This window comes from Physeter macrocephalus, chromosome 7, assembly GCF_002837175.3.
Source record: "Physeter macrocephalus isolate SW-GA chromosome 7, ASM283717v5, whole genome shotgun sequence".
Classification (NCBI taxonomy): Eukaryota; Metazoa; Chordata; class Mammalia; order Artiodactyla; family Physeteridae; genus Physeter; species Physeter macrocephalus.
The window spans coordinates 60,241,434-60,266,022 of NC_041220.1; the positions used below are offsets into that span (position 1 = coordinate 60,241,434).

The window sequence follows — 24,589 nt, forward strand, 5'->3', positions numbered from 1 at the left end:
CTACTTCTCAGACTGCTCATTCTAAGTCTGCTTTTCCTCCTCCTCTACTGGATATCCAAATGTTGGCTTTCCTCAGATGTCAGTTTTAGAACCCTATCTTTTCACTCTTTCCTTATACAATTTCACCTATTAACAAGGCTTTAAATATTATCTACATACTGACAACTCCCCAATTTATTTTCTTGGCACTGATCTCTTCTGGGAGCTCCAGTCTGAAACAACCGGACCTTCTACTAGTATATCTCAGAAGCACCACAAACTGAACATGCTTAAAACTAATCTTTTGCTTCCCATACCCAGAGATGTCCATTTACCCTGGTCTTTCCAACTTGAATAAGTGGCACCATTATCCAACTGATGGCTCAAAACAGAAATAGGGGCACCCTCCTGAAACCCTTCATCTTACTAATTCCCCATATCAAACCCATCAGAAAGTGCTGGCTATCTAAATTCTCAAAGATATGTTACTCCGTTATTTCCAATTCCACTGGCATCACCCTATTCCCAATTAACATTATCACTTGACTAGATAACTGCAATAGCCTCCCTGCTTCTTTTTTCATCCAACTACCCTCCACCCAGCAGCCAGAACTAACTTTTAAAAACACATTCCATGATGTCACCATCCTGCTTAATAAGTCTCAAAGGCATACTATTGCACTCCAAATAAAATCTAGACTCCTTTTGGGCGTGCCACTTAAATCCTTTTTAGTCTCATCTCCACTTTCCTTATTCCATCCAGGCCACAGGTTTTTCTCTGTTAAGGTCTCTTAAATGTTAGGACCTTTCTTATGGTTAGTTGTTTCTTATTCTATAGTTTTATTTTAAATATGACTTCTTCAGTGAAGCTGACTACTATTGAAATAGATCACTTTCCAAATGTATCATGAGTCTATTACATTTGTAACAGTAAATTATTCTCTTTTAGGTCATTAGTATTTACAGCTATCTATTACTGGGCCATGGTATCCTAAAAGAGCCATGTCTTCTCACTAGTCATATGAAGCTTAAAACTAATTGCTAATAAGGTGGCTCTTGAACAACTACAGGTTTATAAATGTTAGGTTTTTATTGTCTTTATAAAAATTAGTAGATATAAAATATTTCAGTTCATGGTTATTAAAAACTTCAGAAAGTTATTTTAAATTCTTCAGGGTAGAACAAAATTATAATGAAAATAATTCATTTAAAGGTTTATATTAACTTCCTACTCTGTTTCTACAAAATATGGCTCATTTTGCTTTATATGTTTGGAAATCACATTATGATAGCTAACTTAAAATCTCATGACTATTACTTATAAAGTAATGATTTTGAACCACAGTTCTCTTCTAGTAGCCAAAAGGACAAAGAAAGGCATGGTGACATAGGAAGAGGAGTGAGAAAGTAAGATGGGGGGAGGGAAGGGAGGGGGCAGTGATACTCTTCAGGAAAATGGCAAAAAAATTGTGGAAGTGTGAAACAAGGTTCAAAGTGGTACGTATATACTTGTTACAAATGCTCTAAAGTAAAATTGTAAGAGCTATGAGCTACAAAAGCATTAAAGGGATGGGCTTCCCTGGTGCCGCAGTGGTTGCGCGTCCGCCTGCCGATGCAGGGGAACCGGGTTCGCGCCCCGGTCTGGGAGGATCCCACGTGCCGCGGAGCTGCTGGGCCCGTGAGCCATGGCCAATGAGCCTGCGCGTCCGGAGCCCGTGCCCCGCAACGGGAGAGGCCACAACAGAGGGAGGCCCGCATAACAAAAAAAAAAAAAAAGCATTAAAGGGAGAAACTGAGTGTGGATGACCTTTTGAAGGAAAAGAAAGGAAGTGGTAGGAAAGAGATGTTTTGAGCTAAGTGGTTTCTCCAGTGGATCTTCTAGCCTAGGACTGCTTTTCTTTGATTTTGGGGAAAAAAAGGAGACATATCTTTAGGTAGAGACACAGAGAGGTGGATTTCAGCTGGTTATAAACATACTATTCTTAAATCACATATTCCTAACTGGCCAGAGTCTCAATGCGTTTTGTCATGTCAATGATGCTATCTTCAACTACACAACAAGATATGTAATTGTCTGATTAACACTTCACAGGTGGATAAAATACATATGGCATCATACACAGCAATATAGTATCATGGTTGCTTTGTGTTGCTAAAGCACTAGGGAAAAAATTTCACTAATCTGGGAACTCAAAATTAGAATTCAAATATAGCATTTGGCTATATAAATGAGGAAAAACATGGAATTCTAGGCCCTCTTATTAAATGCTTCAGTCTAGTAAACAAATGAAAACCATCTACTGTTAATACCAGTGTCACCTCAAATAACTATATTTGAGACTAGACAAAATGCAATTTCTTCAGATGCTTTCCAGATCTTTCCAAACATGTGCCCAGGCTATTATAATTACTTTATTAAACAAGCAAAAAACAGCACTGAAATCATTAATTAATTTCACCTAACAGCTATGCTCACTACTCATTTTGATCACAGGAAATTAAACTAATGGTATTTCTGAAAGCAATGCCATTGTAGCTACTTTTTAAAAGATTTCAGGTGGAGCTTTCCGTGGTATTTTCCTATCCTGGCAGAGTTAGAAGCTCCTTCATCTAAGCTCACAGAGCATGCTGGACCTCTATGAAGACATTCTCTCACTGTATTAAAATTATCCATTTTATTATATATCTGTCATCACTCCTACTCATTTCCTCAGCCCCACCCCCAACTGGAACAATAACGTAAGGGATCATGTCTTACTCGTTTTTGTATTTACTGTTCCTGATAAAAGAAATTCCAAAAAAAATGCTTGCAGAATGGATTGGTTATATAACTTTTGAAACCTTTTAAAGTCAATTTAGGTAGCATAATCTACCAGAAAGATTACTGTCAAAAGACGGGGTTTTAACTAGCTTTGTCAATCAATCCATGAGCTGGGGCAAGCCACTTAATTTGTTTCTCACTTCCTTCATCTACAAAAATGTGGATATAATTTGTTATGTCTTCTTAGAGGTGACAGGATAAAGGAACTAACCCATTTGAACTATTAAGAGCTCTTCTGAGCAAGTAGCAACATAAAGTTCTAAATTTTGTTTCTATTTTTCTCAGCATACAATTATCTACTGAGGGAGAATTTAAGTTCTTTTGAGAGAAAGTCATAAAACCAGAAATCAAAAGATCTCCTGGAAAAGTTTTAGATTCTATAATTTAAAAAATCAAGTTATTCACAACAGAACAATTAGTGACTATAGGTAGATTTTTCCACCTTTAAGGATGCTCTGAGTTCAGAAACAGTTTACAGACATTAGATTACATACAATTATAAGTATTCAAATTTAAAATGAAACCACAAACATTTTCCTTTCTGAGGGTGTGCAGTTTGCTAAAAAGTAAATGGCAAACAATAAATAAACGTTGAAGAGCTATGAATAAGAGATTTTAAGATCATAAAGAGTATCATAATATAACATATTCCATTTATTAAATTAAATTGAAAAAATCTTCCTTGTAAAGTACATTGTGTTTTAACTATTTTTGTTATTTATGATGAACATTATCCTTAGTGGGATATCATCATTCATCTTTCTCCTCACACTGAGACTCAAAAAATTCACAGCATCTCTTAGAAGCTAACTTCAAAATGACATTTCAGTATTAAAAGAGGCTCCCCGATTCCCCATCTGTCTTCACAAATGGGTTCAGGTACATAAAAAAAGAAACATGATATTATCAACACACCCAAGTTCTGAAGCACTATCATGCTGATCTGATCAAGGTGTAGGTTTCCACCTTAAGCTTTCTTGGCAGGAAATGTTTGATTTCTTTCTGCTTAGTGAAGCCTTTTATCAGCATTGACAGTATTATATAACAGAGTGGAGGCGCACAGCCCACTAGTTTAGGCCTTAGCTTCTGTAACAGATCTCAGAAGTAAGATGTAAGGAGAGACCTTTTATGGTCATTTACTCATAGATGAAAAATTTTATTGTTAAGTTTTAGTTGAACAATCAGATCACTTAGATACGAGGCATTATGTCTAAAATTGCTTACTTCTTTTAATCTAATTCTGTATCTCACTGACCATCTTGACATTTTATTTATTGAGAACAGTGGTCAGGAATCTAATAAACTAAGTTATCACTAAATAAAGGCTTTAGGTTGGTCTGCATCAAAGATAATGCTTTACTACTAATGTAATACGACAACGTTGCTTTGCTGCAAGTGACCACTGACAGTTAAGAACTCAAAGGTAACACCAGTGTCCTAGAAGAATATTTCTTCTTCATGAGTTAATTTTTTTAATCTTAAGAGTTATATTAATAAGTGTGTGCCACTGACTATTAGTTCCTAATTGCTTCTGTCTGGTAATGTCTATAATTAGTATACTATGTGGATTCTGTCCTTGAGATGTGGTTTTACAAATTTATTAAAGATAAAAGAGACTTTGAGCAGTAATATTATGGTAAGCAACGGCTAAGACGGGCTGAGGATCCAAAAGGCTATTGTTTCTTTAATTATAAGGACCTCTAGTTCTACCCCAACTACAGGAACTAATTTAGGTTTATCCTGAGTGACAAATTGTAATTCCTTACAAATTCTCTTGATTTTAGATATTGGGGAGATTGTACTCTCCAATAAGGAGATAGGATTATTAGAGAATTAAAATCTATGGACAGTCTATTTCAAGATTTCTCTGTTAATTTTCTTAAGTTACTACAGTCACTTCTAGATTATCTGCATTTGGACAGTCTATTAGTCATAAGAATTCTAGAGCACTATTAGACAGTAATACTAAGTCTTAATATTACAAAAACAAAGTCATAAATAAAAGGCATTAATACTTTGGTTTAAAACTTCTGATACATTTGTTGTTATAATAAAATAGTCTAATAACATGAGCCAAGATGGTAAACTACAGCTTATTTTTTACTCTGCACACAACTTAATGCTTAAAATAAGCTATCTAAAAAAATTAAATCAGAGTCTCATATATTTCTTTTCAGAACCATTAACACTTTATTACAAATGTATTACTATATCTAATATTTTTATAAAACTTTTTCTCATAATCAACAAATATTCATTTAACACTTACACAATGAATTTTTTTTTTTTTTTTTTTTTTTTTTTTTTGGCTGCGTTGGGTCTTCGTTGCTGTGTGCAGGCTTTCTCTAGTTGCGGAGAGTGGGGGTTACTCTTTGTTGCGGTGCTCGGGCTTCTCATTGCAGTGGCTTCTCTTGTTGTGGAGCACAGGCTCTAGGCGCATGGGCTTCAGTAGTTGCAGCATGCAGGCTCAGTAGTTGCAGCATGCAAGCCCTAGAGCATGAGGGCTTCAGTACTTGTGGCGCATGGGCTCAGTAGTTGTGGTGCGCAGGCTCTAAGCACAGGCTCAGTAGTTGTGGCACATGGGCTTAGCTGCTCCACAGCATGTAGGATCTTCCCGGACCAGGGATCGAACCCATGTCCCTTGCATTGGCAGGCAGATTCTTAACCACTGCGCCACCAGGTAGGTCCACAGTGAATACTTTAATAAGTAAACATTAGATTTAAAAGAAATGATTTGTTTCTCTTATTTATCATCTTAAGTAGATTTTCTCCATCTCTACCATCTATGTGTCCAGAAAGCTTAATTTTGTATATGGCTTTCACAAATATATGTATATACGTAAATGACAAGTAAATAACCTGCTATTTAAAGTATGCTATAGATAAAACATATAACCAACAAGGAATTACTGTATATCACAGGGAACTCTGCTCAATACTCTGTAATAACCTAAATGGGAAAAGAATTTGAAAAAGAATAGATACATGTGTATGTATTGATATAACTGAATCACTTTGCTGTACACCTGAAACTAACACAACATTGTTAATCAACTATACTCCAATACAAAATGAAAATTAAAAAAATAAAATAAAATAACTTACCAGTAAAAAAAAAAAGTATGTTATAGAGTTGGCATAGATTCAGTTCAATCTCTATTGCTACCTCTAAAATGTTACATTACAATTGATGTCTGAAACAATAAGACTCTGAATCATTGAAAGTAATATAATCTAAACTATGTTAACACTTGTGAGTCTTTAAAATTTGATAAACTAAATATGGTGGGGTGATCTTTTTCTGCAGATTCTGTAGATTCATGATGAAGAGGGATAGAATGAGGGGTCTCATATATTTGGGAACATTTTTTATTCTTAGGAAAAACAAACTATCTTTAAAAATTAATAATAATATAACATATTTACTAAATCAACAAGTAACAACCAAGCATACAAACTTCAATTTCATATCCTGGCCATGTAATGACAGCAGGAGATGACAGAAGGGAACTACGAAAAGAGAGAAAGAACAGGAAAGAGAAATAAGGAAGCAAGGAGGAGGGGAGAAAGGGAGATAAGAGGAGAATAAGAAGGGAGGAAGAAATAGAAAGATGATAAATAAGAGAAACAAATCATTTCTTTTAAATCTAATGTTTACTTATTGAAGTATTCACTGTGGACCTCCCTGCTGGTGCAGTGGTTAAGAATCTGCCTGCCAATGCAGGGGACATGGGTTCGATCCCTGGTCCAGGAAGATCCTACATGCTGTGGAGCAACTAAGCCCATGTGCCACAACTACTGAGCCTGTGCTCTAGAGCCTGCATGCCACAACTACTGAGCCCATGCGCCACAACTACTGAAGCCCTCATGCTCTAGGGCTTGCGTGCTGCAACTACTGAGCCTGCATGCTGCAACTACTGAAGCCCATGCACCTAGAGCCTGTGCTCCACAACAAGAGAAGCCACTGCAATGAGAAGTCCGAGCACCGCAACAAAGAGTAGCCCCCACTCTCCGCAACTAGAGAAAGCCTGCACACAGCAACGAAGACCGAACACAGCCAAAAAAAAAAAAAAAAATTCATTGTGTCTCCTTGAAAAAGACTCACTCTGCTCTAAAACTGGGAATTGATTCAAAATTTGATAGATTAACAAAGTGTTGCTTAGCACCATGGTTCACATGGTATCTTACCTCAAATCCTAGTACTGTTTTAACCAGTGGAGAAAAGACAGCCTCTTCAATAAGTGGTGCTGAGAAAACTGGACAGGTACATGTAAAAGCATGAGATTAGAACACTCCCTAACACCATACACAAAAATAAGCTCAAAATGGATTAAAGATCTAAATGTAAGGCCAGAAACTATCAAACTCTTAGAGGAAAACATAGGCAGAACACTCTATGACATAAATCACAGCAAGATCCTTTTTGACCCACCTCCTAGAGAAATGGAAATAAAAACAAAAATAAACAAATGGGACCTATATATGGAATCTAAGGGGAAAAAAAAAAAAAGGTCATGAAGAACCTAGGGGCAAGACGGGAATAAAAACACAGACCTGCTAGAGAATGGACTTGAGGATATGGGGAGGGTGAAGGGTAAGCTGTTACAAAGTGAGAGAGTGGCATGGACATACATACACTACCAAATGTAAAATAGCTAGTGGGAAGCAGCCACATAGCACAGGGAGATCAGCTTGGTGCTTTGTGACCACCTACAGGGGTGGGATAGGGAGGGTGGGAGGGAGGGAGACGCAAGAGGGAAGAGATATGGGAACATATGTATATGTATAACTGATTCACTTTGTTATAAAGCAGAAACTAACACACCATTGTAAAGCAATTATACTCCAATAAAGATGTTAAAAAAAAAAGAAAATACATATTTAATTTACTATTGAAAAAAAAATCCTGGTACTGTTTTAAGATAAAAGAAAACAGATTTTTACCTATGAGAGGAAGGTGTCTATATATATAAAGACGTTAAGTATAGTAAGAAAACACAAGGAAGGGTTAAAAATACTTTATTTTAAATTGCCATCAAAGCATTGTAAAAACTAAGTTAAACAAAGTCTACCTTCTTTTCTGACCCACGCATAAACTAATAATATATGTATTAGAAACAGAACTTTATGTAACCCGAAGTAAATTGACTATGTTGATGATATGAAAGCTAAGATACCTTTTCAGAAAAACAATCCTTATTCTCAATAAGTAAAATGAAATACCAAAACAGACACGGAACTAACTGCATTATTACAGAATCACTTCATTAGAAATGATTTCAGGGCTTCCCTGGTGGCGCAGTGGTTGAGAATCTGCCTGCTAATGCAGGGGACACGGGTTTGAGCCCTGGTCTGGGAAGATCCCACATGCCGCGGAGCAGCTAGGCCCGTGAGCCACAACTACTGAACCTGCGGGTCCGGAGCCTGTGCTCCGCAACAAGAGAGGTCGCGATAGTGAGAGGCCCGTGCATCGTGATGAAGAGTAGCCCCCGCTTGCCACAACTAGAGAAAGTCCTCGCACAGAAACGAAGACCCAACAGAGCCAAAAATAAATAAATAATTTTAAAAAAAAAGAAAGAAAGAAAGAAATGATTTCATTGCTTTTCTTTGACTTCTTAAGATAAGCAGTACACTTGCTTAGGGCACATCCTTCCCTCTCAGACATGAGAGTTCTGAATTCTCAAAACATTTAGTCCGGATAATCAAATGTCTCTATTTAGTTTTCACAATGAGAGTTTCTCATAGGTTTTAAATAAGAGAGCTGTGCTCCGATTATCTAATTAAGCTGTTAAACATCTTAACATTTTAATCTGACTATATCAATTAGAATGTTTTATTAGAATATATTTAAGCAATATTTACATTTACTTTAACCCCAGCTTCAAGACTTAAGACAATAAAATATTTCACCCACAAAATATTGTTAATGTTTAAATTATAATTATCAATATTGCTTGATGAAAAGAGAACAAAGATAATCAGCAAAAACAAAAGTTCATTTTATAAATAAGCCAAGCTTGAAACTTATCACTGAAAAATAAACTTTCACATAAAAATTTAGTTTTTCTACCTCCATTTCTTTTCTACTTCCATTTCTTTGAATTTCTATTCATTTCCTTAAAAAATCAATTTAATAACTATGTAGAACCTATAATTATCTAATGCTATTGGCAAATAGCAAAACCACTCTTCATCAGTCTTTACTTAGTCAGCATCATATAACCTAAGTTAGTATTTGGTAACTCTAAGTCATGAAATTCATTGGTCATAAAATCAATTTAGTGGGCTGCGATTAGCATTAAAAAAAGAAACAGAATAGAAAATAACAGTGTGCAACAAGAATAATGTTGAAACTTTTGTTTTAGTAGCATTTATGTTCATAAATATGTGTGTTTTGTCGTACTTTAAAATGTATTTTTAATACAAAATACCATGATAAAGTAAATAAATGATATTATTGCTACAATAACAATACTGGGAAAGAAATTATTTACCATGGTGTCCTGATTATATTAACATTTTCTGCATAACTATCATGGATTTATATATTAATACACCTAGTGTTCCTACCTGTACGGTGCCTCCACTTTGCACACTTATGTTATGATTATGATCACAATTACCAGATTTCCAAGCTAGGTTAAGTATGATTTTGTAAAGGAAACAATAACTAAGGTTAAAGCCTAAAAATTTCCTATTAATATACTCTTACCTGTTGGTAATCCTTTTCCTCTCAATCGGTCTCGGATAGTCTGGCTTCGATCAGGCTTTTGCTCACTGTTACGGGAAAGCTGATCCGTCTGTACACAGGTAATCAAAAGTCAAGTTTGACAATAGAATCTCCCTTTTATTTTCATGGTAATTGTCTCCAGAATGACACAAGTTAGATAATTTTGGGGGAGTATAACATTTAAGTAAAAACACTCCACGTCTGCTATTGTTAATACATATTCATTGGATAAGATTTATGTAGCTTAGTTCTGGCCAATTCATCTTCAGGAAATAAAAGCCAAGAAACATCTATCAAAGACTAATCTGCTAACTAGGGAACAAAATTAGCCAAATTAAAGTAGTTAAAATGAGTTCCATTTCAAAACAACACACTTGAAGTATTCTTTTTTTTTCCAAACTGATAACTACTTTCACCTCTCAAGTGTGATTATAATTTTAAAACCATATTAATTCTGGTATGATAAAACTCTCTCCTAATTGCAACTATGCACTGAGGGTGCTGATTTAAATTATTTTCAAAAATAATTTTCTAGATTTTGCCTGCCAGAAATTACATTTGAGAAATATTTTAAACTAAATGGACATATTGAGGGATGACAATTAAATTTAAATCAATGCTCTTTTGAGACACTTTAGAACAAAATGTTTAAGTAGTCTTAAACTTTAATAACTTCAACCAAGGGCACTTGTTTAAAATAAAGCACATCAAATTCCACATTACAAGGGGTGAAATGTTAGAATAATGAGTTTATTCAGCTGATCAATTAGAGTAGAAACTTCAAGAAATAAATGTAAGGAGAGAGAATGGTGAAGAGGAATTACTTAACTCTGGCACCAAGAACATGCACACTTATCTGTTTACACACACACACACACACACATTTTAATATTCCTCCATGAGTGAAACTTATTTAAGTATGAATTAAAAACCCATTTAAGGTAGTATTTGAGGTATTATGCTTCCTACCTATAAAAAGACTTAAATGGAACTATTTCTGCAATGATGTTATCATTTAAATTACATAAATAATACTGGTCCACATTGCACTATATTGGCAGTAACTGAAGAGATAAAATCCTGTATCATCTTTGTGAATTCCTGCATTGACACTACTATTAATAATAGTTGTCATTTACTGAGCAATTACTATAAAGCAGGCACTACCTTAAATGCTTTACATACTTTGTTACTCAATTATCCAAAAACCTCATGTGGTATATATTATTATTATCTTCATATTACAATAAAGGGAGAAATAGCAAGAAAAAGTGCTAAGGACCTTGAAGCAGCTCATCAACACTGAAATAATTATTTTTAAAACTGTTCAGTAATATGGGTGGATGGTTATGTACCATTATTCCTATTTTACAGGTAAGTAAAACTGAGGTCAAACATGCTATATAAATCAGTGGAAAAACCAGGACACCTAAGCTGGACTACTGACTTTTACTCTATGCTAATTAATTTTAAGTAAGTAAGAATTATGGTCACTTGTAGTGAATTTCACACTGAATGAAAGACTAACTCGTTCTATCAGCAACTGGAGGCAACGACAGCTTCCAAGGAGCATAATGGCTGACAGCTAATGGCTTTGGGGTCAGAGAGATCCAGATTCCAATTGTGTCTCTGTCATGTACCATGTGTGTGGCCATGGGCAAGTTATTTAATCTATTTGAGCCCCAGTTTCATTATCTCTAAAATGAGGATGAAATTATCTCTTGTAACCTGGGGTTGTGATGAATAAATGTGAAAAAGCACATAAGTCATTCAGCGCAGTGCCTGGCACAAAGTAAACACTTAAAAAATGGTAGCTGTGAGAGTTACTTCTGCCCAGTGATGTCCAGGAGACTGGCAAGAGCAATGGATGAGGGGAGCGTTATTATTTCTACTTAGAAAGGCAGGCTCTCTACATGCTGATTCCAACTGACCTTTCTATTCTTCTCTCCCAATAAACAACCCCACAGCACACCCCATATCAGACTTACTACTGTTCCTCAAACATCCTGCTCTTTCCCATCTCACAGCATTTGTCCACGTTTACTTCCCTCTGCCTGGATTACCCTTTCTATCTAGTCTACAGGATCTAGCTCAAAGTGCTATCTTTCAACGCAGTCATTACTTGTATCCTTTCCCCTCAAAATCTCATAGCTTTTAAACCCCTGGCTTATTAATAGAAAACATAAGTCCCATAAAGTGAAGGAGTTAGTACAGATCAACGTTCCTCAGAGTGAGTTTTTACAGAACATCAGTATTATGAGAAGATCTGTGAAAAAAGGCCAATATAAGTTTGGGAAATGTTTCACCTATGTGCCTATCCCTCTTGAGGGTTAGGAATACAACTTAGTGTATTAAAGGCTCTGGGAAGTTCTACAGTGAAAATATACTTAATTTTCCTAAAATAGTTTTTCCTCAACTTTATTTGACATTGAGAAATTTTTTTAAACAAAAATATATTTCAAAATATCTGGGAAACTTTGGTCTGAATAGAGGACCAAAGTTTTAGTAGCTTTATCTTTGTTCCCAAAAAAAAAAAATCACATACAGGAATATAAACAAATAAATCAGCTCTAGTTAAGGAGGGGAAATAAGCATCTGAGAACTCTCTTCACTTAGCCTCTACTACTCCCCTCCTCTGACTACAGAATCGCAAAAGCTCCTTGGGGTACAGTTTACAAACCATTTGCCTAGAAGACTTTGTGAGCCTCTTTCTTATCAACTGGCAAAGCATGTGGAATTTGGTGTCAGCCATACAACATCCTGGTTAAGATGGCAGAACTAAACCCTTAGGGATGAAAAATTAAGAGGAAGCCAGCAAGAACCCTGTGTGACAGCAGTAAATCTACCCAAAGCCTACATAAAGGAGGGGGACTCAGGCACCATAACCTAAAGGGTAAGAGCAGATAAAGTTTAGACCTACATCAAATATCAAAAACCAAGGGGAGGGTCCAAACTAGAGCAAATAGGATAGAATATAGCTTAAGAAATGCAGCAATGGGACTATTAGAGATAGAGATTGTTAGTCTTGGGATTCTTCATATCTAAGACAAGAGAGAAAATAAAGGAGTCACAGTTTTGGGGCAATCTAGTAGGGATACAAGTATGCATCCCCCTTACAAACCAGGTGCCAATGTCCAAAGAAGGTAGGGAGGGTTTGAGAATACCTAAGAGGTCCAGGCTAATAAGTGGGCAAGAAAGAGGTATAAAGCAACAGAAAGTGCATTTAAATAATTCTAAAACCCATTTTGCATGTCCATACGACTTTCACAGTAGATAGAATCACTTACTGAAAGCTCCATAGGAAAAGATGTAAGAAAAGAGACAAGAAGACTTCTCAGCTCTAACATGCTGTGATTCTATAATACCTGCTAGAATAAAGTTCTAAAAAAAGACTAACTCCCATAAAATCTAGAAGATTAAATTATTGCAATGGGTTTCTAGGTTTTTAAGTACTATTTCAAATAAACAATTAACATTAGAACCTGAAATTCAATCTCCTGTTCCTAGTCTTCACTGAGAAAATGCTATCCATATTTAAAGAAAATTTTGTGAAATGCTACTAAATTTTAAAGTATAACTATAGGAACCAATTGGAACTGTGGCTTACCCCAGAAAGATTTCCCAGAACCAGTTTTACCAACTGCTTCACGTAGGAAAATGAGGGTGCACAATTGCTATTCCTAATGTGGGCACTGCAAGCGTCCAGGACAGTCCGAACAGAAACCCGAGCATAAATAACATCCTCACACATTCCAAGCAGTATACTGTTGAGATGATCTCCAAGCTTGATAGGCTGCATATAAAGAAAGAAAAGGTAATGTTGGCAAGTGTGAGTAAATCTAACTAACACGAGACAAACCATTCCAAGAGTCACAGGAACCACACCAAACACACCTGGAGGAAATAAATTTCTTACCTAGTAGCATGTATATTTGACTGCATTTTACATTTTTATAATCCAAAAAGTTTATTAGCAGAAGTTGGTTAACAGACATCTCCTAAGATAGGAGGTATTATAGAAAAACTCTGGGGTGTTTTGGTATGATTAAGAAATGGAATGTTTTGATTATCCAAGTATTTTGGTAAGCAGTTTATATATATACACTACTTGGGGGGAATAAACAATTTCCTAACATTGCAAAAATGGAATATATTTGATATATATTTAATGTAATTTGACACTCATGATAACTCAGAAGAGATTTCAAATATTGCAGTGACTCAAGGTCATTTAAATATAAGTTCTCATTATGCTGGTGAAACAGAAGCCAATATGTGAGTTTTTTTTTAATTAGTTGACATAATTTATAGAATATTATATCTAAATGTCCAATAATCATACCAAGAAATGCAAATTAAAACCACAGAAAGAAGTCACTATATATACACTCAGTAGAATGGTTAAAATAAAAGACTGATAATACGAAGTAGTGGTGAGGAGAAAAGCATTGCTTATGGGAGTTTGAACTGGTACATCCACTTTGGTTTAAACATATGCTTTACCTGTGACCCTTCCCTTCCACTTCTCACCCATTTGGGTATTATATTTCATCTTTTAGAGCTCAGCTTAACAGCAATGTCCTTTAATAAACCTATCCTAACCCTCCAAGTCTAGTTAGAAGCTCCAACGCTTGGTTTTCCATAGCATCCCCCATTTTCCCTAACATAGCATTTGTCACATTGCATTGTAATTGGTTATTTTGGTTGTCTGTACCTGTGATAGGACTCCACAGACATGGGTCATTATATTCCTAGTGTCGGGTACAGTGTCTGACATAAGGTAGGTGCTTAATAAATACTTCTGAATTAATATTAAATATTTCCAATACAGTTATGATATCTGACAGTAAAATAGAAGTAAATGTTTATACTTCCCTTCCAATTTACACATTATAGATACATTGACTTATTTTCAGTTACCAGAAAAGAGAAAGTGTTAGGCTGTGATCACATTTTACATGTAAGTTAGGTTCTATAAAATGACCCTATTATTTCCAGTAATAATTTAACTTTCTCATTTACATTTATAGAATTGAAACTAAAGAAAGTAAATATACAGTATTTTTCATGATGTAAAATGAAACCAAACCAAACCAAGTTGAAGACTATCATTCATTTTTCATGGATCTTAAGATGTCTGAATTTTAGAATAAAAGCCTAAAATACTTACTGCTTCTTAATTTGATAAAAAAAAAAAACCAAAAACCTAGTTACTTTTGTTTGGAGTTCTAAATGCCTAAAATGACACAATTCTGTATGCTACATCTTTGATGAAATACAGTTATTTTAAAATTTTTGATTATATTTATTACTATGTTTACTATCGTGTCTTCGGGAAATCAGTTATTTTAGAAAATAAAGACTAGAAGCAGCCCAATGATCATCAGAGCCTAAGACCCCACAAAGTGTTACTTTAATATCTGTGTAGGAGTAGTGAAGTATGATTTTGAAGTGACAAGAGAAAAAGTAATGAAGTATAAACTCTGAGACATAGTTAGAGCTACTATTATTCCTACAGGTTTTGCATCAAAAAAGGTTATCACTTTCTGTTCAAGAATGAATCATCAAAGAAATTTACAATCCCCCTTTATCAGTCATTAAATTAAAAGAAATAAAGTGGACTCCCATTTCTCTCACTATAATTTTGAAGAGGCTACTATATTTCACAGAGTGAACTGTTGAAACAGGTAGTGACTGCTATAATTCTAAGAACAGTCTAAGAAAAATAATTTCTTTAGTACTTTATTATTTCATTCTGAGTGTGACATTATTAATGTGAACAACCAGTATAGAAACACTGGTGTGCCTGACAACACACTGTAGAACACATAAATACACAGAACTTCTTAAAAAGTGTAAAGTTGTACAAATGTGACAACTTGACTTACTTGGCTCTGAGGTACTTCATGATCAGCCCCCCAATACAATGTCATTCCAAGAGAATAAATATGGATCTAGGAACAGAATTTTTTAAAAAATCATTTTATGTAAAAACTTAATTTAGCAAGTACTATATATTCATGACTTTGCTCCAAAGAAAGTGCAACACATGATTTGAGAAAATCATAATTTCATATTTTGCATTAAAGTATGTGAGAGTTTAAAACAGAAAATAAGACTGGAAATGATCAGAACAAACTTTTTCCCCCCCCCAACTTTCTAGACTGTCTGCTATGAGTAATCATTTTTATTAGTTCTTACTTAAAGTTTCTTTATGAAAGCTCAAGCAAATATGAACAGTCTTACTTTCCCTTTCTTTTACAAAAGGTCAGAAATTTACAAAATTACTCGACACCTTGCAGTTTTAATTTAACAAGACAGGCATTTCCATATCAATGTTTAGAGATCTCATTCTTTTTACTGCTGCATAGAACTCCATTTTGTGGCTCTACTAGCATTGTTTACTTAACTGATCTGTTATTAATGGGCAATTAGAATTTTCCTAAACTTTTACTATTATAAATAATGTTTTAGCAAACAGCCTTGTGATGTCATTTTGTACATGCAGGTATTCCTCTTGAATTGACTCTCTTAGATTATTAATAAAAGAGTAAATCATCTATAGTATTGATACATTTTGTCAGATTTTCCCCACATTTTATCATTTTGCATTTCTACCAGAAACATATGATTTTTTCACAAGCCTTATCCATAGAATGTGTTATGAAGATTTTTATTTTTACCAAACTGAAAAGAGAAAAAAAATCTCATTGCAGTTTTGATTAGCATATTTCTTACTAAGAATGGATGGGGTAGTAGTAGATAGAGAAGAAAGTTGGGTCAGAAAAGATTCCTTTTTCATTGTTTGTTTGCTTCTTAAAGACTGAAAAAAGGACAACATATTTTTATGCTGGCAGGAATGACCCAACAGGGAAAACTGGAACTGCAGGAGAGAGAGGAGACTGTTGGGAGAACACTGCTGAGTAAGCAGGAGGAAGTGGAAGCTAATGCACAAATGAAGGAGTTGGCTTGACACCTCTGTCACAGTTCTTCTGAAGTAGGGAAGCAAAGAATATGAAAATTTTTGTAGGTAGTCCAGTTGTGGGATCTTGGGAGAAGTTTCCTGATCGCTTCTACTTTTTTCCCCTGTGAAACAGGGAGCAAGATTGTCAGCCTGGAGTGAGGACAGTTAATCCTTATAAGTAATCATTTTCCAGTTCTCCTGTTAAGCGATTTCAGAGCTAGACTTTTAGCCCATCTCTACCAGTACTGATTACCACGAGCATTTTTTCGCACCAATCTTACTCCAGGGCCATCTTATTTTCTTGTCTTTATTTTTTCTTTTCATTTTGCCCTTATTTTCTCACCTGTATTTTTTAATTATACAAACTGTCTCAAATCCTCTTTAGATATAGGTGAGGTAAATACAAATAAAACTCGGTATCCTTATAATCTCACAGCATTTTAATCTATTCCTAGTATTGCCTCCTAAATTATTCCTAAATTACAGATTAGTTTTTCCTCTTTTCAAATATTTTCATGGCTCCCAATTTTCAAAAATCCAAATTCTTTTTTTTTTTTGTGGTATGCGGGCCTCCCTCTGCTGTGGCCTCTCCCGTTGCGGAGCACAGGCTCCGGACGCGCAGGCTCAGCGGCCATGGCTCACGGGCCCAGCCGCTCCGCGGCATGTGGGATCCTCCCAGACCGGGGCGCGAACCCGGTTCCCCTGCATCGGCAGGCGGATACGCAACCACTGCGCCACCAGGGAAGCCCTCAAAAATCCAAATTCTTTATGATGATATGCAAGGCTCACTCTGACCTGCCTCTACCTCCATTTTCCAGACAGGTTTTTAAGTTTTCCTTCAATTATCACTCCTTCCTCTATCACACTTAACACTTCAGAACTACTATATAATTCTCTGTTGGCAAAATAAATCTTTCTCTTTCCCAGCGCTTCTTGAGCAGTTCTTCCTACCAAGAATTTCTTTTTTCATCTGTCAATAAAAGTTCTACCCATTATTGATAGTCCAGAGATGATGTTATCTATTATGTATGCTATATAAATCTTCTCAAACAGGATAAACCATTCTCTCTTATATGACAGTTATTATTTCATTTGTATCTCTAATGAAACAGTTAACTAATACTACCTGTAACATAGTTAAGATGTGTCCTTGTTTGTCTTCCTTGAGAAAGCCTTTTTAACACATCTTAATATCCCTCTTAGCAGTTAACACAGAACTTGTACATAACAGATATTCAACACATGCCTACTGAATTCAATTAAATGTGCATAAAGTTCAAGGCAGCATGATGTAGGCTATCATATTTCTGTTTAGAATTCAAAGAACCTCACATGGGAACACCTTTTCAAAGAGTCTCATATGTGAAAAACATTTTTCATACCTTTAGCAAAAATGACTAATTGCATACTCAAATATATTTCTCTTAATATATTAATTTTGATTTGTGATCCTTTGAGATACTGGTAGTAGTTTAAGATTCTTTACTACATTTACTTGTCAGGAGGCTAATTGAGTTATTTTATTTTAATAATTTTTATATAAGACTATATAAAATTATTAACATCATTTTTAAAACTAGGTTATAAAATTATACATCTGTTGATCATTTATGTATATAGTATAAAGATTAATTTTATGTGTCAACTTGACTGGACCATGGGATGCCTAGATATTTGGTCAAACATTATTCTGGGTGTTTCTGTGAGAGTGTTTTTGGATGCAAGTAAACTGAGCAAGGCAGACTGCTCTCCCCAATATAGGTGGTCCTCATCCAATTATGTGAAGGCCTGAATAGAACAAAATAGTTTACCCACCCCCAGGTAAGAAAGAACTCTTTCTGTCTGACTGCCTTCAAACTAGGACATCAACTTTTTGTTGCCTTTGGATTTGATCCGAAATACCAGCTCTTCCTGGGTCCTGAGCCTGTTGGCCTTCAGAGTGGAACTACACCCTCAGTTCACCTGGTTCTCAGATCAGAACTACACCATTGGCTCTCCTGGGTCTCCAGCCTGCTGGCTCACCTTGCAGATCTTGGGACTTGTCTGCCTCCATAATTACATGAGCTAATAAGTCTCTCTTTATATGCACACACACACGCGCATGCACACAAACACACATATCCTATTGATCCGGTTTCTCTGGAGACCCCTGCTTAATACATATAGATATGAAATATCTATATATAGAAAAAACATGCAGAAATGATAGTTGCTATTTTATTAGGATAGTGTTTTATGGGTTCAAAATTTTTAATATTTTAAAAATCATTTAAAATTTTGTTAAATAAATAACTCCAGGTACATCAGATCTTTGTTAAAGTAATGTATAATAATATCTGGTATCTAATATTAGAGAAATATTAATATTTGAGAAAAAGTTTGTACAGTATACAAAGAAAAATGCTTTACTTTTACATTTATTCCAAAATAATCTGTAAAGTAAATATGGATAATACTTCCATATACATTATTCATAAGCTAAGAGGTTCTACCGTTGATGCAACCTGAAAAGATACAGGCAGAAAGAAGATCAGTGATACTAAGGTGTAACTAAATTAACACAGTAACGTTGCAATACCACTGAGAGCACTTAGTTCACCTTGTTGATAAATAGCAATGAATGGGTTATAGTTTAGTTACAGTCATTATATGGAAAGGAGAAAGTCATGCAAGGAGTGGTTATTCAAAAACAGGCAAGTATTTGGCCTTCATATGTTTCTTTGGTTTTTACATAAGCAGAAAAAAAGGAGAATACGATGGCCCACATAATACAACTAATGAATATCTTCTATTAAAGATTAGTAAGCCCAGGGATTAAAAGAAGTCAGGCATTAGAAGTTATTTTTTTAAAAAAAGGTTTTGATCTGCCTCTCACTTCTACTGCATATTTATTTAGCTTCCAAGGGAATTTTTTGCTTTGTGATCTTTGCCAAGGCCCTATTTGTATCAAAGATCTCAGTACCTATCTGTTCCTGATGGATAGCACAGAGAAAATCTATTCCCTTCCCTTAGTGTAATAGCAAGCCAGGATGGTTTCTTGTAGAAGTGGCTGCTTTTGATAATGATGATTCATACACAGGGTTAAACGATAAAGGAACTGGTTCTAGAAGACAGCATTTATAGAAGAGCTAATTAACTATCCATTTAGTCGTTCAACATTTTTTCTGAAAGTCATTAAGCTCGGGATTGTGGTAAAATATAAATATCTCATTCTGGATCAATAATACTACCATATACTAATACATAAGAATATCAACAGCAAGCATGTACATAACGTTTACTGTGTGTCAAGCTTACAGTTTATACTTCAGCTTATTCAATACTACAGAGAGAGAAAGTAACTTTTCTCCAAGGTCACACAGGTAGTTAAGTGCTAGGGGCAGGATTCAAATTCTGGCTCCAGAGCCATATTCTTAACCTCTAAACCAGGGCTTATACTCCTCTGTACTACTGACATTTGGGATCTTTGCTGTGGACAGCAGTCTGTGGATATTTATCCTGTGTAGGATAACAGTAGTACCCCTGGCCTCTACTCACTAGATGCCAGTAGAACTACCTTCCTCCTCCTCCCCCTGCCCCGCCACCGGTTATGACAACTAAAAATGTCTCAAGACATTGCCAACTGTCCACTGGAAGATAAAGCGGCCTCTGATTCAAAACCACGGCTTTAATCTGTTGTACCTTTCCTAGAATCAGAACTCTAAGAAGAAAGCTATATGAATATATATATGTATGCATCTATTAAACAAAGTAGAAGTGGTAAATCTGTGCTAAGGAAATTCAAAAGGACAAGATTACTTCTGATTATAGAAGAAATTTAAAGCAGGGGGAGTTTAAGCTGAGGTTTGAATGTAGGTTATGTGTCCCCTCTCTGTGTTCTCTTAATATTTTGTACAGATCCACTATTACTGTATATGTTTCCATTACTATTATTATTACTATCATTAATTTCTTTTTGTCTATCTGTCCATTACACTGCTGGCCCTTTGAGGTTAAGGACTATTTCTTTTTTTTTTTTTAATGTATTTATTTATTTTTGGTTGCACTGGGTCTTCAATGCTGCATGCGGGCGGTGAGGAGGGGCTAATGTTCGTTGCGGTGTGCGGGCTTCTCATTGCAGTGGCTTCTCTTGCTGTGGAACGTGGGCTCTAGAGCTCAGGCTCAGTAGTTGTGGCACATGGGCTTAGTTGCTCTGCGGCATGTGGGATCTTCCCGGACCAGGGTTTGAACCCGTGCCCCCTGCATTGGCAGGCGGATTCTTAACCACTGTGCCACCAAGGAAGTCCCAGGACTATTTCTTATTCATCTTTGTAACCCTATGGCCTAATATAGTGTAGAATATATAAGTTCTCAATAGATGCTGATTGAAAGAATGGTTGGTACATAGGATGTGGACTTGTAGAAATGCAGAAGAGCACTGTTATACAAAAGAGTGAAGCCACAAAGCATAGGACCTGTTTAATAATCACTGACTACAACTTGTGCCTCTGAAAGAGAGGAGTTGAAATATGGTTGGAATCAGACTCTGGAGAGGTTTTCTATGTTTTGTTAAGGAATCTGTACTTAACTAAGTGGGCCCATGCAGTTCAAACTGGCATTGTTCAAGGGTCAACCATATGTCAAAAATTTAAATGCATACTTTTTGATTTCACAGTTTTACTATTAGGAAATTATTAGGTTAACTTTTGAAACTATATTCATTGATTATGAGAAATGATATTCATAGCAAATTCTGAATTCTCCCAAGTTCCCTATCTAAATTATCACAGCTTGCTACACACAATATATATATTTGTTCCAAAATTTCTTTTCATAGCCTTGACAATGAAATTAGATCTTCTGATGTTAATGGCATTACCATCCTCAGACTGGATATTCCCATCCTAAACATTTCCAGCTTCATTGTTTCATCAAATCAACTGTCAAAACTCTGTCAGGTTTGCTTCCGCTATAATCCCATTATCTTCACCTCTATAGTTCCAAGACACTGCACGATTTTTAGATCTTTCCCCCAGATTATTAAAGTGTCCCAGTTAGATTCTTACATAATTTTTCATCTCACCTAGTTATCCACTTTCATCAAACTTACCCTCTGAAATAACAAATTATATCATATCACTCTCCTAAATATATGCCCCAGAAGAAAGTCTCAAGTTCTGGCATTCAAAGTGTTCTTCATTCTGACCTATAGTCTCCCTTTAACCACAGCCTTCCAGGTAGCTAATGCTCCAGCCCAGCCAGTGTGACCAAACATTCCCCTATCATAGTGGACAATTTCCTACCCCTTAGCATTACACATCATAGCAACCCTGAGGGGAATCCCCATTTCTACCTATTTTCAATTTTCTAAATTCTACTCACTCTTCATAGCTCAACACAAATGCTACCTTCTCTGCGGTATCATTCTAAATTAGAAATTACTTCTCTTCGAAACTTCCAAACTACTTTATCCCTCTACATAGCATTCATTTCAATTTGCCTTATATTATAGATATACATATATGTATATATATATAATCATTAACAAATTTTTAAAATATTTTCCACACGTGAGAAAGTGTTGACATAAAATACAAAGACTGAAAAATAAATCTTAAAATTCTTTAAGCATCTTAGAAAAATTCACAAAAAAGGCTATAAATATATTAGAAGATCTATTTAATTAATAAAAAAACGTTAACCAGATAGTTGCTACTGTAAAACCATCAAGTTGACAAATAATAAGAGAGAGAGAAAGAAAAAAAGAGAAGGAAAGAGAGAAGGAAGGAGGGAAGTAGGAAAGAAGTGAGGGAGGGAGGGAGGGAGGGAAGGAAGGAAGGAAGGAAGGAAGGAAGGAAGGAAGGTCCAGTTATTTTTGTATCTTCCTCCCAAGCACAGTGTTTTATACACAGCAGGCATTTAATAAGTATTTTAAAACATGAATTAATAATGGCTCACATTTTTTTCATATTTTTTCTTAGATCCATACATTTTTATAAAACTACTTTGAATTTTTAAATATGAACTTCTTGGAATACATGATCATTTTATTTTTTAATTGAAGTATAGTTACTGTACAATATTACATAAGTTACAGGTGTACAATACAGTGATTCACAATTTTCAAAGGTTAGGCTCCATTCACAGTTGTTATAAAATATTTAGCTATATTCCTCATGTTGTACAATATATCCTTGTAGCCTACTTTATACCTAAGAGTTTGCACCTTTTACTCCCCTCTCCTTTTCCCTCTCCCCACTGGTAACTACCAATTTGTTCTCTATATCTGTGAGTTTGATTCTTTTTTGTTATACTCACTAATTTGTTGTATTTTTTAGATTCCACACATAAGTGATTACATGATCATTTTAAATTCAATGGATGTTTTTCAGAGGGTTGAAGGTAGCCCAGTGTCTACTTTTCCTATCCCCACCAAAACAAAAAACAAAATAAAGCAAAAAAGACTTAATTTTACCTTTTCAACATCGGAGAGAGAAGTTAGTGATTGATTTTGAAGAACCTCCGGTGCAGTGAATGCTCGAAGATCCTGACTGGAAATATTTTCATCTGTAAATGACACGCTACCAGATGGCAGCAATAGCAGAGACCATGGAGAAATGATGAAGCCAAGGGCAGCAGGATCAGCTATGCTTACTGGTTTGTAACCATACAGAACGAAAAGAAAAAAGAAAGATAAATGCTTAAAATTAAGTGATTATAGATCACGTAAATGAATACCCCAGCATATTCATATATATGTGCACGTACATACACCAAATCAACATGCTACAAAATGAGAGTGGGTTTCATACACCTAATACTGCGAGCATTATTAACAACAATGCCTTGATTTGGCTTAGTCTTTCAAACTTAGACTAGATGGCAGATCTTAGAAACTAGAAATAGAGAACTTTCATTGTCAGTCATAAGACTATACTTGGTTCAAATACTTATCACAGTGATATGAATAAGAAACAACAGTTCTTACATTTTGTTGGGTGGAGGGTGGTTCATGGATTCCTTTGAGGATTTGGTAAAAACTATGGTTGAGAGACCATTTCAAGAAAACTGCCCATAAATATAAAACCCTGTAAACAAAAGGTGTTCAGGGACTTCCCTGGTGGTGCAGTGGTTAAGAATCCGACTGCCAACGCAGGGGACATGGGTTCGAGCCCTGGTCTGGGAATATCCCACATGCCGTGGAGCAACTAAGCCCATGGGCCACAACTACTGAGCGTGCACTCTAGGGCCTGCAAGCCACAACTACTGAGCCCGTATGCCCAGAGCCCATGCTCTGCAACAGGAGAAGCCACTGCAATGAGAAGCCCGTGCACCACAACGAAGAGTAGCCCCCACTCGCCGCAACTAGAGAAAGCTCGCGTGCAGCAATGAAGACCCAAGGCAGCCATAAATGAATGAATGAATATATATATATATATATATATATATATATATATATATATATATGTGTTCATGGATCTCCTTAGAGCCTGTTTATGGACCCCAGGTTAAGATTCTCTGATTTAGACTACAGTGTTCTGAAACTGATAGAAAATAATTCCTTTGATAATTCATCAGATTTAGAATTAGTAGTTTCCAACTACAATGAAAGTCTCCTTTTTGCATCAAGATGTATATAGTCTTGTATGCATTTATTGATTATTTCAGTAGAATTTCAGGCAGCTCTGTGCTACCAAATGTGATCAATGTGGCCTCTAATTTTGCTATGTTTTGATGTTTGTCTTTATGGGTGCCTAAGAGCTCAGTTTAAGAGTATTTTTAAAAAGTCCTTAGATTTCAGCAGGCCTCCTCTAAAAGTAAAGCTATACATTAGGCTCAACAAAACAGACTTATTAGAAGGAATATTATTTGACATCCCATTTCAAAAGGAAATTAAAATAGGTTTTAAGGTAAATGTTAAATAAAACTGAGTTACAGATGCAAGAAATCTCTATAGGAAGGTCACAGAAGGCCGTTGCCCGCCAATGCCATGATTATTCAATCTGAATGTGTTACACTGCTCTCTAAATCAAATCATAAGAAACTGACAGAAGTCTATGGAATAGTTTATCAAACATACAGTATCTATGCTTTCCTAAAAACAACTTTCATTAGA

At 35.5% G+C, this 24,589-nt stretch overlaps 1 protein-coding gene across 2 annotated transcripts in view; it reads right to left on the reverse strand.

Moving 5' to 3' along the window:
- Positions 1-24,589, reverse strand: part of PTPN13 (protein tyrosine phosphatase non-receptor type 13) — a 220,118-nt gene that overhangs the window by 124,393 nt on the left and 71,136 nt on the right. For both annotated transcript variants that reach the window (XM_007115680.4, XM_007115673.4), the window contains exons 3-6: positions 22,949-23,127; positions 15,419-15,484; positions 13,138-13,323; positions 9,513-9,600 (exon numbers count right to left, since the gene is read on the reverse strand). In XM_007115680.4, coding sequence (XP_007115742.2) covers positions 9,513-9,600; positions 13,138-13,323; positions 15,419-15,484; positions 22,949-23,127 — 519 coding nt within the window. The remainder of the gene's footprint in view (positions 1-9,512; positions 9,601-13,137; positions 13,324-15,418; positions 15,485-22,948; positions 23,128-24,589) is intronic.